Raw genomic sequence first — 17675 nt, forward strand, 5'->3', positions numbered from 1 at the left:
TTTAAAAGAAGATATCTCTGCATGTTGTATGGAGGAGAGAAAATACTTTTGTGTATAATTTAATATGTTTTAACTTAAGCACAACTTAATAAAATATAAACTCTGTTTTCTTTTCCCAGCAAGTTCTGCCCAGCGGGTTGTAGAGACATAGCAGGAGATATTTCTGGGAATGTGGTGGATGGATATAGAGATGTAAGTAACTGAGGGCAATTTTATGGCAGGGAGGGAATTAAAAAGAGTTAGTGCTTGTGGCTCTGCCTAAATTCATTACAAAGTGAAGTCAAGTAAGATATAAAACTTGGTAGATAGATGCACGGTTCTCTCTGTCCTGAGAATAAATGAAATAATACATATAAAACCCAATGTTACTCATGCAGTGGTTCCTATTTTTAGCATTTCCAGTTAAGCATTCTATAAGTGAAAGGGTTAAACAAAACCCTTTATTATACCCAAAGGGTATAATTCCATCCAGTTTCTATAAGAGATTACCCTTTTTCTTATAATTTATTTCTTTATTTTAATACTCCAATTGATTCATACAGTACAGGCAAGGACATGAACATTTTATGCCACAGAACAGAGACACTGTATCTGGGGCCAGTGAAGCCATTTGCCCTGCTCTTGTATATTACTTCCCTCCCTCTTTGCACCCCAGTTTCTTACGCCTATTGAGACACTCTGGATATTCCCAGAGAAAAATTAATTCACAAGAAATCATTTTCTGAAGTTTATGTTTTATATCCAGATACACAGTCCTTCATTTCTTACTGTTTACAGATTTCTATCCTGGAAATCTGATACCTGATTTTTTAAAATTTACATTGCTATTTAAAATAGTCAGGCTTATAATTTATGGAATCAGCTCAAGTTATTAGAAATATGGAAATCTGTCTAGTGATGGAACTTCTCTAAGAGTTACTGATACGTGTCTTTATGCATGGGGAAAACACAGCTTTTAGGGGATTGAGCGCTTATCTCCAGCAGGAGGGGAAAAACTTGGCTTTAATTTTGCTTTTAGCACATCCTGATTCTGGGAGCAGCAGATTTTGTGATTTTGCTCTTTGTTCCCTTTTTCACGCATTGTTTTGATTTACAGGATTGACACATGGTAGGTATTGATTTGACCTATAAACTATTTGAATCATAAAATGATTTACCATACCTCAGTTTGAAAATACACTTGGCACAGACTGAAGTCCTAAATGACTTCAGGAAATTAACTAAAAGAAATAAGAAGTTGAGGTATGGGTTTTCCCCCTGGCAATATGAAGTTTTAATTTATTATTTTGTAATGTGTAAGAAACTTATGAATTATGTACAATAAGAAAAATAGTATCATTTTCTTCCCTTTCTTTCATTGTTTATCTTGCCTCCTCTTGACAGAGTTGTCTTTTTCAGGGTAACAGGGTAACAGGTGAGTGGTGTCCCGCATGGTAGATCTGAGTACTTGATTGGCAAGTGCTAGCAAACAAGTTTCCTATTTGGTGCAATAACTGGCTTTACACCATTTGCTTTTAGATTGATTTTACCTGGAGGGAAAATTTGTATTTAGAAAGCTAACCTCTTCAAAGAGGTCTGAATAGTGTCTTCTTTGTATACATTGATATGGTGGGTATATTCGATATCTATTGCTACATATTACCAAAAACTTAGAAGCTTAAAACAATTTATGTTTTATCTCTCACTTTCTGTGGGTCAGGGGTTTGAGCTTGGCTTAGCTGAGTTCTCTGCTTCAGGAACACTCACAAGGGTGCATTCGAGGTGACACAAAGGTGTCAGTAGGGCTGCAGTTTCATCTGAGGCTTGCCTGGGGAAGGAACTGCTTCTAAGCTTATGTGATGGTGTTGGCAGCATTTGATTGTTCAAAGGGGTGGTGAAGGATGTGCCCCCTGCTGGTTTCCCTGGTAACCAATGAGCCAGCCTGACCTCAATTCTCCCATAACTGCTAACCTCCCCTGCCCCTGGGAGAAGACTGCCTCCATGTCCTCCCTGCCGTCTGCCACACATAGTGGAGTGTTGCTCTAGGACCTTGCTTTAGATGTGTAAAATTCCCCATCCATTAGACCCTAAAATATTCATGAGGTATTGTGAATTAAAGGCAGACAGTACATATTTGCCAGAGGCGAATACATTATATTGGTGAGTGATTGTCTCCAAGTGACGACAATGTGATTTTATGTTTTTCACATTTTCCAAAATTTCTATAATGAATGTATATTACTTCTCTAAAGAAAATGCTGTCATCATGGTAATTATGAAGACTATAGCAGCACTGAAGCAATTCATAGGATAGTGTCAACTGCTTAACAAATCACCTCAAAATTTAGTGGCTTGAACTGACAGCCGTGTTCCCTGCTGATGAGTTTGTGGGTCAGCAGTTTGGGCTGGTTGGTTCTTAAGCTCCCTTTGCCCAGAAATATTCCTGTAGCTCTACTCATGTGGCAGATCATCCGGGGCCCGAGTCTAAGGGGCCTCACCGACATGGGTGGCGGTTGGCAGGGCCACGTTACCTGCAGCAGAACAAAGCAAGCGACAGGGTCCTGTTCAGAGTCGGTGTGGGAGGTGACTACACAGGGCACGGCCACCATAGGCGTTATTCACTGGGAGCCATGAATACAGTAAATTACCTCCCTTCCTTCCTACCTAGTGGAAAGTTCCTAAGTTAGTCCACATAAATATGGTGACTCTGATGTTCTTCTCAAATAGTTACACAGTAATTTTCTTCCAAAGTTGTCTACTTTTTATTTAAATGAATTATAATTGAGCTATGTCATGGGTCCAGCAGGGATCCTGACCACAAGTTGTGACAAAGTGGAAAACTCCCACTGTAGTTCAGATGTGTTGATGAGTAATTTCTAAGCAATGATGTTGCTGTGTTTCAGACCTCTTTATTGTGCAAAGCCGCCATCCATGCGGGAATAATTGCAGATGAAGTGGGTGGTCAGATCAGCGTGCTTCTGCAGAAAGGGATAAGTCACTATGAAGGAATCCTGGCCAATGGTGTGCTCTCAAGGGAGTAAGTACTTTGCCTTTTGTTCTGAGTGGAAGGTAACCCTGCAGGCATAATTAATCAGCTCACAATTTTGAAAGAGCTGCAGGCCTGTGATACCAAGGGTTTGTCAACTGGGGAAAATATGTATGAGTGCTTAGAGCAGCATTTATGGTGTCAATGTGGAAGACAAATGTAGCAATAAAAAAGCTCACTGGTTATGCTGACAAGTAAGTTAAAATGGCTCACGTCTGAAGTAGAGGGCAAAAGAGTATTCTGCTCTCAGGTGTGTCAGTGGGAGGGAGTATAAAGGCTTATTCCTCTTCAGTGTTTCCAGTTTCTATAAATTACTGGTTATCGCCAATATTACCAAAGATACTAAAGGAGACAAGGGACTGAAACCCAGGCAGAACCACTGAACTCCCTGGAGGATCCCTAGACACAGTCTCTTAAAGATGAGTAATAGTTGGGAAGTGAAAAAATATGGCTTTTGTTGACATTGTTAATTTCTCTCTTTGGTGTTATCCTCTGATCTTTTAGCTTCATAAGAAAAATGTCACTTACTTTAAACGTTTCGGCCTCAGCTTTTATTGCTTTCAGGTTTCCTCAGCTTCTAGAGTAGAAAACTAGAGCTGTTAGAATTAAATATAGACCAGTCTTGGGCTCCAGATGGCCACCCCTATAAACAGGCAGCTTGGAATGGTCCAGAGGGAAACTCCCCTGGGATGGGTGGACCTAGTGAGGGAACAGGGTTCCTCCAGCCACACTGGGGGGTTGGTTCCAGGATCCCCCGGATATGAAAATCCGTAGATGCTCAAGTCCCTTATATAAAATGGCATAATATTTACATATAACTAGGCACATCCTCCTGTGTACTTTAAATCATCTCTAGATTATTTATAACACCTAATACAATGTATGTGCTGTGTAAAGAGTTGTAAATACATGTAATTAGTTGCTAGCATGAGGCAAATTCAAATTTTGCTTTTTGGAGCCTTCTGGAATTTTTTTTCTGAATATTTTCACTTCATGATTGGTTGAATCTGGGGATATAGAACCTGTGGATATGGCCAACTGCACACACACACATATGTACTATATATATATATAAATAACATTTTATATTATATAGGCACATATGAATTTTATATACATATGTATGTGTATTCATACACATATGTGTATTCATTTTTTCACTTATGTATTTGCCTCAGATTCTGGAACATTAAAATTTATAATTAAATTTTGGAAATTAAAATGTATATCCTGATTTATAGTAAACGTGATTACTTTATGCACAGTAAGCTTTACATGTCTGCTTGACTTTGACCTGCGAGGATCCGTTCCTCTATGTCTTCCGTGGTTTGCTCCACTGATGCTCTGGTGCTGTTTGAGGAAGGCAACGAGCTGTGGCCTGGACTTGCTGGCTGCTGCTGTCTCCAAATAGGAATGAAGAACTGGCCTTTGGCTTTAAATCTGTTTGTTGGAGTCGCTTGCCTATGTCTGTATATATTTGAATGCTTCTTTTGTCCAAAAATAGGACAGTAAAAAATTTTAACTTGTACTATTTGGATTTTATCTAATTTTGAAGAAAAATTCTTTAATCTATTGAATAGAAGTAGACATAGTGTTCTCAATTACTTCTGCTACATCAACTGGACTTAAAATGTAGGAAGTCACTTTATCTCATTTGATATTACACTTTGCTTCAAAAATAAGAGTCTGGAAATCTAAACTATTAAGGAATTAGGAAGAGTTTTGCTCCTCACCCCATATAGTTGTTTGAACAAACTGTCCAGTTTTTATTTGGGTGGGAGTAGATAGGCAGCCCAGAATTACGGCCAGGCCCCTTCTCCCTTCTGGCTCCGTGGGTTGGGCTGTCGGCCTGCAGCGAGCTGTGCGCTCTGTCTCTTCCCCTCGCTTCCACTCCCGGATCTTCAGGGAGCAGCTGTTTTGACCTGTGCTGTTTTGCTGTGCGGGAAGCACTGTACATGCGGTCATTGAACTTCTGTTCCCACACATCATTGTTTGGCGTTCAGGAAGAAACACAGAAGGAAGCGCTGCCTCTGAGGAAGACAGGGTCCCTAAAGTAAATATCTCGGTTCTTCTGGGATTCATCCCGGGTCGGGTCACTTCCTGGATCTGAGGAGACCAGAATGGAATCAGGAAGAGCGACTGACCTCACACAGAGGATGATGGCTCAGACCATCTGCAGGGAAGGCTTTTCTGTGTGTTTATATCAGATTATTCCTGATCACTTCTACAGTCCCTTGGGAAGACTGACAATTCCTGGAATCTGGTTGAATTCATTCACTCTAATGTGTGAATGCCCTAGAACCCCATTCTCCCTAGGGCGTTTTCATTTTTTAAAGAGGAAGCTTTTTTGTCTACAGAGTTCTTCCTAGGTGGCTGTATTTAGTCAGTTTGACTGGGTGAAACGGAAAAGCATATTCCAGCTGATACTAGAGGAAAGCCAGGCAGAGGGATCTTGGAAGCAGAGCCGTCCCCGGCATCTTCTCAGGGTTAACTCCAAAGCTAACCTTCTTTTCATAACTTCTCTTTTTCAACAGCAACAAAATAAACATTTTAATGTTTTGTGCCACTGACAGAACATTTATGTGATCCGGGTTGCAGCACTATTATTTGGGCTTCTCTGGGCCAAATGTCACTAATATTTAGTGCAGGAACAGTAGAGAAAATGGAAAAGTCAGTCAAAGAGTGGCTCTAAATAAATGGTAACAAAAATTTAAATCTGAATTGCAACAACATGCACCTTTCTTCAAAGGTTAGGAGAGCTGGGTCCTCGCCCCAGCTTGGCAGCTGACCGGGAACCGAGGAAAGTGCACCTGCGTTTCCTCCTGTGCCGAAGTGACGGGTGCCTGCATTATATTTGGCACAGATTATAACAGAACCTTTATGTGGAAAACCAGGCTGATGAAGTCTCTGCCTGAGAGTGGACGAAGAATATGAAAGAGAAAATCCATTCCAGAGACTTTGACTACCTGCTACTTCTTAAAAACAAAAAACCAAAAAACCCACAAAACCTTTGTTGTGAAGGTTCTTATACTCTTGTCCAGACTATCTTGGGGCTCTCTGTGGATTTCACATTTCAGTACTCTCTGTCCATTATTACCACCCAGCACTCGGAGTTAATCATTTACAATAGGAAGCAGCATTCTCAGACTGTAAAATGATTGACAATGAGTGACAGCTACCTTTTTTTGTTCACCTCTGGTATCTAACATAGTAAGTATAACGCACATAAGATTAATTCTTGAGGATTCCAAGTTTTCTATTTGTGCTGTGTATCGTTGCACCATTGAGTTGGTGAGGAATTTACAAGAAGGTAAATGTGACCTTAGGCCTTAGGGATCTCTCCTCCACAGAAGGGGACAACAGCAGAACAAGGCTGATTTGATAAGCTTACCCAGGAGAGTGATACAAGCCGTGGAACCAGAGGGTCCAGAGGCCCGGGGTGGATGCCACGTGAGCAGGGCTGCCTTGCTGTGGTGAAGGCCCAGTTCAGGACCGGTCAGTGAGGCGCTGAGTTTTCTCTGGCTGCACCTTGTCATCCAGGAGCAGGCGCTGCTTCACGGCCTGGCGTGGCCGCTGCAGTAGGCAGGACTGTGACCAGAGAGAGACTGGGCTGAGGCTGTCCCTCGAGCCACACTGCAGGGGCAGAAGCCCTCAGGGAAGGAGTGGCCATGTCTGGAGAGGAGGCAGCTAGCAAATGGCAGGGTCATTCTTCTAACAGTGGCAGGGTCTCCGTGTCTGTCGACGGCCAGCAGGGCGCCGTGGGGTGACTGATGGAGTAAAGGGACTGTCCAGGACCGTCATCCTGTCTGCCTCCATCACCACATCTTAGTTAGCTGGGATTTAAGGGCGATCCAGAGACTGTGGATGTGCACAGTGCTTCCCTTCACAGCATGGCGTGGTGTGCGCTGATGGAAGCAGCACAGGAGTTTGATTCAGAAGCAGTGTCTCAAGAGTCCTGGCCACTTGTACCTGTATGAACTTAGGAAAGTCACTTACCTTTGATGGGCCCAAGTTTCTTGGTCTGTGAAATACCAGTAACTGAGAGAATAACTGTGGCCTTGCCGGGGGCTGCGAGGACCGCACGAGGTGTGGGGAGGCCCGGAGCCCCTGCTGTAGCGGTATGTCCGTCATTAAGATCCAGTTAAGCAACTCACCTCCTCGTCTTTGTGTTTATTATTTCAGTGGTTCCCTGTCAGACAAGCGATTTCTGTTTACCTCCAATGGTAAGGATCACGCTTTGCTTAAAAATTTGGCATTTTAAAATCTTCAGGGGTAGTTTAGTCTTCCATACCCCTCAGATGGTAATAGTTTAAAGGATTATTTCTTCTTTTTCCCTCAGGTCACATAGCACCAAGTGTGCTGTGGCTTAAAAATACATAAGGCAAGAGACCCAATTAGTATTAAACGGCAAATATTTTTCTTTAGAGTTTCTCTCAGACTTTTGCCAAAAATGAAAATTTGAAATGACATTTATTTTAAGATAAATTCCTTTACGTTAGATTATAATAGGAAAAAAAAAGCTTTTAAATTGTACGATTTGATTTATATCTGGAATGACGTTATTGAAAATGAATATATAGAATGAAGGCTTTTTAGCCCCTCCATCATGGAATATATTCTGTGTAAATATTTTCCCTCACATATAAAATAGTTCAAGGAGAATAATATGGACTTGTCTTCTTGGCCGTTATTGCCACCTCCACCTGGTCTTGGACGTGGTGTAGTTAAGCTCTCAGGGGTGATGTTGGGTACAACTTACTGATCTTCAGAGCACCTAATGGACTGCTCTTCAAGGGTACAGAGAGTGGAGTCCCCTTTGATCAAGGGAGAGGAACCTCAGCATTTTAAACCTTTAAGACACTTTGTGCTTTGTTGAAATCAGGGTGAATTTAGGGGGTTAGAAAGGAGAATCTACACAGGGACAGAGAGATGTCACGAATAGGGGATATAGGTCCAATGAAAAGAAAAGCAGCAACAATTTCGAGACACCACAGCACCAACGGGTGAAATGCAAGTCTGGATCATTCACAAACTAGTAATTAAACAGTAGATTCAGTATCAGAATAGAAGTAAATCACTTGAATAATTCTAGGTGAAGCAGGTTACTTGGGTTTTTTTTGCTTTTTTTTTGCTTTCATTTTGTGTCTACATTTGAAATATTTTCCTGCCCTTTTTTCTAGGTTGTAACAGATCCCTGAGTTTGGAACCTGACAGGCAAATCAGAGCTTCTTCTTCTTGGGAGTGGACCAATGAGGCTGGAGACCAGGTTCGTTGGTCTCCTGGCCAAGCCCGACTTCAGGACCAAGGCCCGTCGTGGGCTTCAGGGGACAGGAGCAAGAACCACAAACAGCGAGAGTGGCTGAGGATAGATTTGGGAGAGAAAAAGAAAATAACAGGTAGTGACACAGTGCAGTTTCACAAAGCAAAATGACCTGCAGTTGAAATTATATTTTCGATTTGCCTAGGTGTCCCTACCTCAAAGTTCTCCACGTCTTGTTGAAAAGTAACAAATCTTCACATTGTCTCTGTGGGAGGAGCCTGTGTGCAGGTTGTAAATATGGATGTATGGATTAGAAAGCTGATATCTCGGTGCTGAACCCTTTTTATGGCATGTTGTCAGTGTGAAAACACTCATCTATGATCCCGTTTTAAATGCAAATAAGAAAAGTAGGCCTGTAAAATGATTTGAAATTTCAAATGAGGGGGGAAAAAAAAGAAACCTGAAATTGCAATACATGCTATATATAACATATTTTTAAAACTAACCCATACATTTTTTTTTACAAGGAATTAGGACCACAGGATCCACACAGTCAAATTTCAACTTTTACGTAAAGAGTTTTGTAATGAACTTCAGAAACAATGACTCCAAGTGGAAGACCTATAAAGGAATTGTGAATAATGAAGAAAAGGTAAGAGACACTCTGGAGGAAAGAACTGAGTAGGAGAGTGGACCTCCAAATGTCTTCATCAATGTGTTTCCAGAAAACTGATGCACAGCGCCCCCTCGGGTTACTTAGCCTTTGATTGCAAAGCCTCATGTTGTCAACAGCAAGCATGTCAATAAAAATACAGCAGACATAGAATCCTGGCTTTGATTTCCTATAACCAGGTTTATATTTTCTGAATTTTGAACATGAAAATGTATAATGTATTTGAGTAATAAATATTAAAAATACATTTATTTTTTCAGAGTATAAAATAATTTGCATATTAATTTTATAAAATTTGGAACGATTAGGTATATAAATAAGAAGATAAAAATCATAAGACCTAGAAATGAATGGAATCTCCAGGTAAGAGTTACTTGTTGCGACAGGTGTTTCAGGGCAACTTGAATTTCCGGGATCCTGTGCGGAACAATTTCATCCCTCCCATTGTGGCCAGATATGTGCGAGTTATCCCCCAGACATGGCACCAGAGGATAGCCTTGAAAGTGGAGCTCATTGGCTGCCAGATTACACCAAGTGAGACTCAGGGTGAGTCAGTGAGTTACTGGACTCTGGTCGTCTCCTTCCCCAAGGTGGTGTTACTAACGTGGTTTTTCCAATCTCTCTTCTCTCTCAGGGAATGACTCATTGGTGTGGCGCAAAACAAGTCCAAATATTGTTGGTTCAACTAAAAGAGAAGATGAGACAATCTCAAAACCCACCCCCTCTGAAGAAATGCCAGAAGGTAGAGCAGTTATCATTTTGTGGATTCTTAAGGAATATAACTGGTACTCTATCCAGTAATACAGTAGCTTTAACAAAATTCTTTTTCCTCTGTCATATAAATGTCTGGGGGCAGTTGGTCCACAGGTATCTGCACATGTATAAAGTGACCAATATTTTCACACAACTCACTGAAATATTTTAAGTAGAAAAAGATTGGAAGTAAATGTATGTGCCCTTCAAACTAAGGAAATCTTTTATGGAAAAATAACACTTCCACACCATGGAATATATAGCCATAAAAAAGAGTGTGTTAGTAATATAGGAAGTCCTCTGAGATATACTGACAACTTAAAATAATAAGCACAGTACAGAACAGTCTATATAGTGCTTTACCACATGTGTGAAAGCGGGGAATATCTGGGAAAACGTCAAGAAACATGATTTCACTTCCTGTGGAGAAGGAACAGAAGTAGAAGGGAGACATTACATTCCAGACCTTTCTATACTTAAAAAATTTTTTTAAATTGAAGTATAGTTCATTTACAATGTTGTACTAGTTTCAGGTGTACAGCAGAGTGATTCAGTTATATATACACACACACACATATTCTTTTTCAGATTCTCTTCCATTATAGGTTATTACAAGATACTGAATATAGTTCCCTGTGCTCTACAGTGGGTCCTTGTCATTTATCTGTTTTATATATAGTAGCATGTACCTGTTAATCCCAAACTCCTAAATTATTCCTCCCTGGCTTTTTCTACTTTTTGAATTTTGAACATGTAAATGTATAATCTATTCAAGTAATAAATATTAAAAATACATTTATTGTTTCAGAATATAAAATAATTTGCTTATTAATTTTATAAAATTTGGAAAGATTAGATGTATAAATAAGAAAATAAAAATCATAAATCAGCATCCACAGATAATCAGCATATTCCACTCTATGCAGTCAACCATAGGTATAACTTTTAGACAAAATGGTAGCACACCATGTATTTTGTTCTGTAGCAGACACTTTTCACTTGACACTGTATTATGAGCATTTTCCAATGCTTTGAAATAGTTGAAAAACATATCTTTATAGTATTTTTTCATATGGACATACCATCATTTAGTTAACCATTCCCGTATTATTGGATGTTTAAGTTGTTATATTTTTCCCAAATTTCTACTCTTATGAGTAACATCACCGTTATCTGCATAAATTTGGTTCCCTTCTAAGTTTCTTATCCTCCCTTTCATGAACTACAATTTCTACTTCTGATCACTCCTTTATTTTCTTCCCAGGGAACACAGAAAAGAGTGAAGAACAAACATTTATCCTTTAGTTTTCAGTTTCTACAAGCTTGGGGCCTCTTCAGTGGCTGTTTTAGCGACCTTCCTCCTTAAAAAAGACAGTTGTAGGAAGACGCGCTCTGGTGTTTCACGCAGCAGAGTGGAAATGCTGCTGAGATCATCAGGCTGCATTTCCTTTCAGCCCACAGTTCCCAAGCTCTGGTTCCCAGAGCCTCTGTTACTACACAGGTCCAAACTCGCCCACCGTCTGGGGGAACTGGTTGCTTAAGCCAAACTAAGAGCTCTCCTGTGCTTATTAAATCATCCACCTGCCTGAATAGCTCCTGGCTGGTGGCCCAGCTATACACACCTTCCCCCTCAATTTTGATTTTTGGAATCTAATATGGTCCAAGCAACAAACTTAGAGTGAATGTTAATCCCAAGTAACACTGGAAGGTGCCTTTGGGGGAAAAAAAAGATAAATTTTATTTTCCTAAACTTTAGCCAGGGTTTTGAATCCTTTTTCCTTTCCAATTTCGGTAAATGCCAAGCATGTATTATTTTCCTTGTATATTAAACTGTTGAAGCTCTTTCAAATCATGTCCAGTTTTAGATTGTAAGATTCGGTTGCTGTTCATTTCTGTTGTAACGTGGTGGTTTTTCCCCTTCTTAGGAATAAACATCACAACTCTTGTTATTCCACTGGTGCTCCTCGCCCTGCTGATGGCTGCAGTGGGAATCTTCGCGGTCCTTAGAAGGTATGTGACTTCACATTAAAAATTTTTTTCTTTAATTATGTAAACAATCAGAAAACCAAGTTTACTCTTCCGTTGTTCGTGTGTAGAAAAGCAACATTACTTCTTCTACAATAAAATGTTAACTTACATTTTAAAAACAAGTTGGCTAGAGGTAGAAAGTATCAAGTATTATTTTATGAACAGTAATTACCCTCTAGAAGCCTTTTCAGTGGGATTTTTTTGTCTTGATAGGAGGAAGAAGAAAGGAAATACTTATGGATCAGCAAAGATTCAGAAAACAGGTTGGTTGAAAACTCTACAGTTTTATTCTGTCTTTGAGGAAGAAACAGGATCTGCTGATGAAAAGGACCTAACCATGCTTTTAATCAGCAGATCCTCATTAAAACCCTTACATGGCTAAAGAAATAAGAGCTAATGGCTCAAAGTAGGGGATAGGGTATAGTTCAATTGGTAGAGTGCATGCTTAGCATGCACAGAGTCCTGGGTTCAATCCCCAGTACCTCCATCAAATAAACAAACAAATAAATAAACCTAATTATAATGGCTCTAAGTAGACTAATGGCTCTAAGCCTATAAGGAAGGAATATATTATATCATATCTCTTTAATTCAGATTTTCATAGCCAGTTTACTTTTATTTTTGTTCAACATCTTATCATTTGAAAACTTTTTTTTTTTCGGACAACTGGCATTTAGGTCACCACCCTGCCTGTCATCAAGGAGAAGTTAGAAAAGCCCCATCTGTGAACTGAACATTGTCCAGCACTCTCTGGCATCTGCAGGCCTCTACTGGACTCTTCTGTCTGAAAGAGTGGGGGAAGGACTAGCTGGGCAGGTTTCAGAGAATCCATAGGACACAGGATGGCCAAGCAACGAGTCATCTGTGGTCCAGAGAGAGGTCAGCAGGTCAGGATCCCTGAGAATCTCAAGGTCAACTTGCAACTCCACTTCCATAGGCTCTAAACAGCCAGCTGTGTTGACTCCTCAAAGTCACAGATGCTGGGTCAGTGCAGATTAGGGAAACCTCTGGCCAGGTGGTCTAACCTAGGGGTAATCTGGGACCTGAGGGCTACACAAATACATTTTCAGGCCCAGCACAAAGTGTGGTGTTTGCTGCTGTTGTAATGACCTCAGCATGCTGTTTCCACCGCACATAGCTGAAGAGCTGTGGTTGTGCATTTATCTCGCTCGGGGGCCAAGGCAGCCTGCCCTCTGCCTTAACGAGGAACCCGTCGTGGAGTATGTGTGTTCCGAGGTATGTACAGGTTTGTTTCTTGTCTTTATTCCAGACTGTTGGAAGCAGATCAAATATCCTTTTGCTAGGCATCAGTCAGCTGAGTTTACCATCAGCTACAATAATGAAAAGGAGGTATCACAAAAGCTGGATCTCATCACAAGTGACATGGCAGGTAAGTACCAAGCCTCTGTGACAGGGCTGTTAGCTAGGAGGGGCTGCATACGGGGGAGGGGCTCTTACATACCTGCAGGGGCCATAATGACTCTCATAGCAATGGTCCTGCAATGTCACTGAAACCTGAAAGCCCTTAATTAAACTTAAGATGAGTTAAGTACAGCTCCTGCCCTTGAGGAAGAGGAGGTAGGAGATGAAGGAATCAGAATGGCCTCAGTGTCCCAGACAAGCCATTGTCTAGAGCCAGGCTTCCCAACTATTTGTGAGGAAGGATCCATTTTTTGCTTTAAAAAAAAAAAGTTCTAATACATCAAGGACTAATATTTTTATAAATTAGTAGTAGTAATGACATTTTTTAAAAGACATACTAAAATACATAGCTCTAATTTTTTAATTAGACTCAAAAGACATAAAACTACTCTCTCAAATTACTGTTTCTGAACACTTGCTCCCTGTCTGGGCACTTCTCTCTTTGCAGACCTGTCACAAACAGTTCTCAGACGCGTAGGCGTCCACAGGCCACACGCTGAGTAGCGCAGGCTCTAGCTTCTTGCTACTCACAGTGTGTTCTGAGGACTAGCAGCCGCGCCCAGGAGCTTGCTACAAGTGCGGGCTTTCAGGCCGTGCCCTAGGCCTACGGAACCAGCAGTTCCCAGGCGCTGTGTCAGAAAGCTTGACCTGCTTCAGGGGCAAAAGGGAGCAACCCTCCAACCAAAATCCAACTCCTTGTTCCTTTCCCAGGACGGTGCTCGCTCTGCCGTGGGGGTGAAGCGAGGAGAGGGAGGAGCCCTGGCCTGTCCTCTGCTTCCTACTCTTCTCCTTCAGCTGCTAGTGCAGCTTCTCCCAGCAGAGCCCTTCCTTTCACATCTGTCTGCTCTGCCGCTCACGCCCAGACTTCCCTCCCCATGCCCAAGAAGTCAGTCCTTGCCTGCTGGACCTCATCACCTGCAAGTGTTATCAGTTCCTCAGAGGATCCAAAACTACACCCAGTGTTCCCAACCCTCCCCACATGTGCTCCAGTGCACTTTTTCCAAGTGGCTTCTGACTGGGCGTCCCATTTTTCAGGGCTTAAGACCTGAAGCATCCTCTTTTCTCCCACCATATATACATCTTTGGTGACAAATTCCCCTGATACCTGTCCCCGAAGAGTGGCCCTTTCAAAGCTGCTGCCAGTCCCCTAATTTGTGACTTCTATGTTTCATTTCTCAGCTTTTTATTGTTTTTCCCCACCTTTTCCTCTTCAGTCTCCCTCGGTAGGTTTCTACAGAATTAAACCATACTTTCTAGCAAAGCACTCAGTGCCATCCATGATCTAGCATATGGATGACAGCTCACACTTGGGACATGTGTTCAAATTCTAGCCCCAATGGCTATGCGCTGTGTGATGTTGGAAAAATTACTTTATCTCTTTCTGCTTCAGTTTTCCATTTGTAAAGTAGAATAATAGTCCCAACCTCGTAGTGGTATTTTGTGTGTGTGGAGAATTTAATTGATACCTTAATATCATAGAGTAATGGCTGGCACCAAGTAAGAACTCAGTAAACATGAGCTTTATCATTACCATCACCATTATCACTAGCCCCCACCCTATAACTTTGGTCTTTGTATCCTATTAAGTTACTCCATGTTGCTCATCCTCTAGCCCACATCACGCTCTATGTTCATTGTCAGTGGGTTCAATCACTTTTCCCTTTCCTCACAGTATTACCTCCACCTCCAAAATTAGGCATTTCAAGAGCCTGTTTAAGAGCTCTGTGAAGTATTTTCTCTTATACTCCTAGAGGTGGTTAAAGGTAACCTCCGCGCCTCTCAGTACCTTTGGGCCTCTGAGGCTTCCTAAAGCAGGTGTGAGGTTGTGTAAGCCCGCAAGTGCGGCATTCGCGCCTTTGACATCTCGGTCTTTCTCTTCCTGCCTGGTACAGGGCAGGCACTCGGCAGAGTTCCCGCTCTACAGACAGCCGGTTTGTGGCTGGGTCGGAGGGGTGCTCAAACGTCTGCCCTTTGGATTTCAGATTACCAGCAGCCTCTCATGATCGGCACCGGGACGGTCACCAGGAAGGGCTCCACCTTCCGGCCGATGGACACGGAGGCGGACGAGGCGGGGCGGGGCGCCGAGGCCGGCAGCCACTACGACTGCCCCCTCTGGGCGGGCCGCCACGAGTACGCCCTGCCCTTGACCCACGCCGAGCCGGAGTACGCCACGCCCATCGTGGAGCGGCACCTGGCTCGCGCGCACACCTTCTCGGAGCGGAGCGGGTACCGCGTGCCGGGGCCCAGGCCGGCGCACAAACATTCCCTCTCGTCCGGCGGCTTCGCCCCGGCCGCTGGCTACCAGCTGCCGCACGGCCCCGCGCCCGCGGACCCGGGCTACGACCAGCCCAAGGGCGGCGGCGCCTTGGCCGCAGAGCGCGCCGATCCCGACTACCAGAAGCCCCAGGCCGGCCCCGAGACCGACGCTGCCTACTCGGCCCCCAGGGACTGCCTCAGACCCCTCAACCAGACGGCCTATGACCGCTCTGCTGTGACACAATGTGAAAGCAACCTGCTGTGGTACTGAGCGCCAGGCTGCGTGCCGCACTGGAAGGAGGGCGATGCGCGCGTGTGTGTGTGCGTGTGTGTGCGTGTGTGTACGTGTACGCGATTTCATAGGATCCTGCGGTGGAGTCGTAGAGACCGCCTCTCACACTGTTTACAGAGTTGTGCAGCTGGTTTTGTTCTGAGCCTTAGGGCCAGCGTCTGTTTGTTTTTGCTGGGCTAGAAAAATGAAAATTTTCAGATGGCATTTTCATTTCTCTAACTGTGATACTGAGCTGCTTCGGTGTAAAATGTGCAATCTGTACAGAGTTGTATTTAACAAGAATTAAAGTAACTTAAGTTTGCTTTGCAGATTTTAGTTCTGCACAGAGGTTAAGTGCCAGAATGCAGCTGTTGGAAAAACGTATATAATAGTATGTTTGCTTTTTAAATATATTTTATCTGATACTGTGTTAGCAGCAGGTCTGTTTAAATTTAATCTTGCTATTATGGCTCATTTCCTTTCCTTTGATATGGAGACCTAAAAGCATTGTTAACATTCTTCTTCTGGAAGGAATGAAATTACTTGAAGCATGAAAAGCACACCAGGGTGGTTGTTAGCAATTATGATTGTAGATTAAAAAGAACAAACAAACAGAACACAACCACCACAGTAGCTGCCTGTTCCTTAGACTCCACTTCAGGTGGGAGTGTGCAGTGGCCCACCAGGGCCTGCAAGGAGCAGGAGGTCTCTGTGGCCTGCGGTCACCTCCCTGCCCTCGGCCTAAGGGACCTGGCTCTCTGAGCAGCCGGCCTTCATCATACTTTGCTTCTTGCTCACCTCTGGCCTGGCAGATACTATACGGCTTTCATTTCACATGCAAATTTGCCTTTTCAAACTGTCTGTAAAGCCAGATGCTGAGACTTACAGCAACCACAACTGCTTTCTCAACAAACTGAATGAAGGTGGCACAGCAATTATGCCCTGAGTTACTGTGTCAGATGCTCTTGTGCCGCAGAGTGAAAATACTGCTGAGGTCAGATGCCCACACTTTCTCATGACTTTCTTCAGAAATAGCACATTGTACTCTGAAACACAAAAAAGTTATTTGAAGTATGTTCTTACAAAAGTGACCGAGGCCAAATCTACATAGAGCTTTTCTACTAAGCTGGCTGGAAACAACATTTTTTAAGAAAAAATTTTCCCTTAAGTATGTATCTGTAATTCCAGATTAGCCCAGACCTTAGCTGTACCTCATGTTCAGTGCTTTTTATCTGAGTCTGCTTTGTGAGTTCACTGTAGGGGGGGACTTAACCTTTTGCCAAAGAGGAAAGTATATGTTTGTTTAATAGAAAATGTGGACCAAAAACTCCTTTCCCTAAAAAAATGTATTATAATCCTTTTTGTATGACTACGACTTTCTGTGAAACATATAGACGTTGAAATAGTCAGGGTGCTGGATGGTCACAGCAGACCATCTGTGGTTACTGTGGAGGATAAACCATTTACCTTGTGGAGTTTACATTGTTTTCTATGCATACTAATTGTAATAAACTCTGCCAAACCAATGTGCCCCTGACTCTCATTGGTGTCCTGCCTGCTGGAAGCTCAGGCTCCATAAAAGGGCAAGTGGTACAGTGGAAAGAGCATGGGCTTGGAGTCGGACAGGTGGTGGTTCCAGACCCAGATCTGCCACACAGTAGCTGCGGGGTCTCGGGCCAGTTATTGTGGAAATAAAGGAAGACCAAGTGGGAACAAGTGAAGGCTATTCAGACTTGTTAAGCAGGGAAGTCGGCCACCATCACTTGCATTTTGGCAGAGAGAGACTCAAAGGCAGCAGAGCAGTGGGAACACTTTGTGGTGGGGAAAAGGGAGGGCTTCAGGTATGCCCTGCAGGGAGGCTGGTGGCTGGGGAAGCGGTAGGATGGATTAACCAGAAGCGGGCCATCCTCTGTATTTGGTCTGAGGTGCACATGTGGCTCCTCTGGTTGGTCTTACGTTGGAAGTGGGGACAAAAATTAGGGAAGCT

The 17675-nt window shown here is 42.8% G+C and overlaps 1 protein-coding gene across 2 annotated transcripts in view; it reads left to right on the top strand.

Moving 5' to 3' along the window:
- DCBLD1 (discoidin, CUB and LCCL domain containing 1) overlaps positions 1 to 17214 on the top strand; it is a 53341-nt gene extending 36127 nt beyond the window's left edge. The window contains exons 5-15 of one of the 2 annotated variants that reach the window (XM_032484770.1): positions 120 to 192; positions 2883 to 3016; positions 7208 to 7248; positions 8206 to 8421; positions 8813 to 8937; positions 9345 to 9504; positions 9593 to 9700; positions 11637 to 11721; positions 11953 to 12002; positions 13010 to 13129; positions 15054 to 17214. In XM_032484770.1, coding sequence (XP_032340661.1) covers positions 120 to 192; positions 2883 to 3016; positions 7208 to 7248; positions 8206 to 8421; positions 8813 to 8937; positions 9345 to 9504; positions 9593 to 9700; positions 11637 to 11721; positions 11953 to 12002; positions 13010 to 13129; positions 15054 to 15688 — 1747 coding nt within the window. In that variant the 3' untranslated portion in view covers positions 15689 to 17214. The remainder of the gene's footprint in view (positions 1 to 119; positions 193 to 2882; positions 3017 to 7207; positions 7249 to 8205; positions 8422 to 8812; positions 8938 to 9344; positions 9505 to 9592; positions 9701 to 11636; positions 11722 to 11952; positions 12003 to 13009; positions 13130 to 15053) is intronic. The other variant, XM_032484771.1, reaches the window with a different exon arrangement.
- Positions 17215 to 17675: the final 461 nt, after the last annotated feature.

This window comes from Camelus ferus, chromosome 8, assembly GCF_009834535.1.
Source record: "Camelus ferus isolate YT-003-E chromosome 8, BCGSAC_Cfer_1.0, whole genome shotgun sequence".
NCBI classification, from domain to species: Eukaryota; Metazoa; Chordata; class Mammalia; order Artiodactyla; family Camelidae; genus Camelus; species Camelus ferus.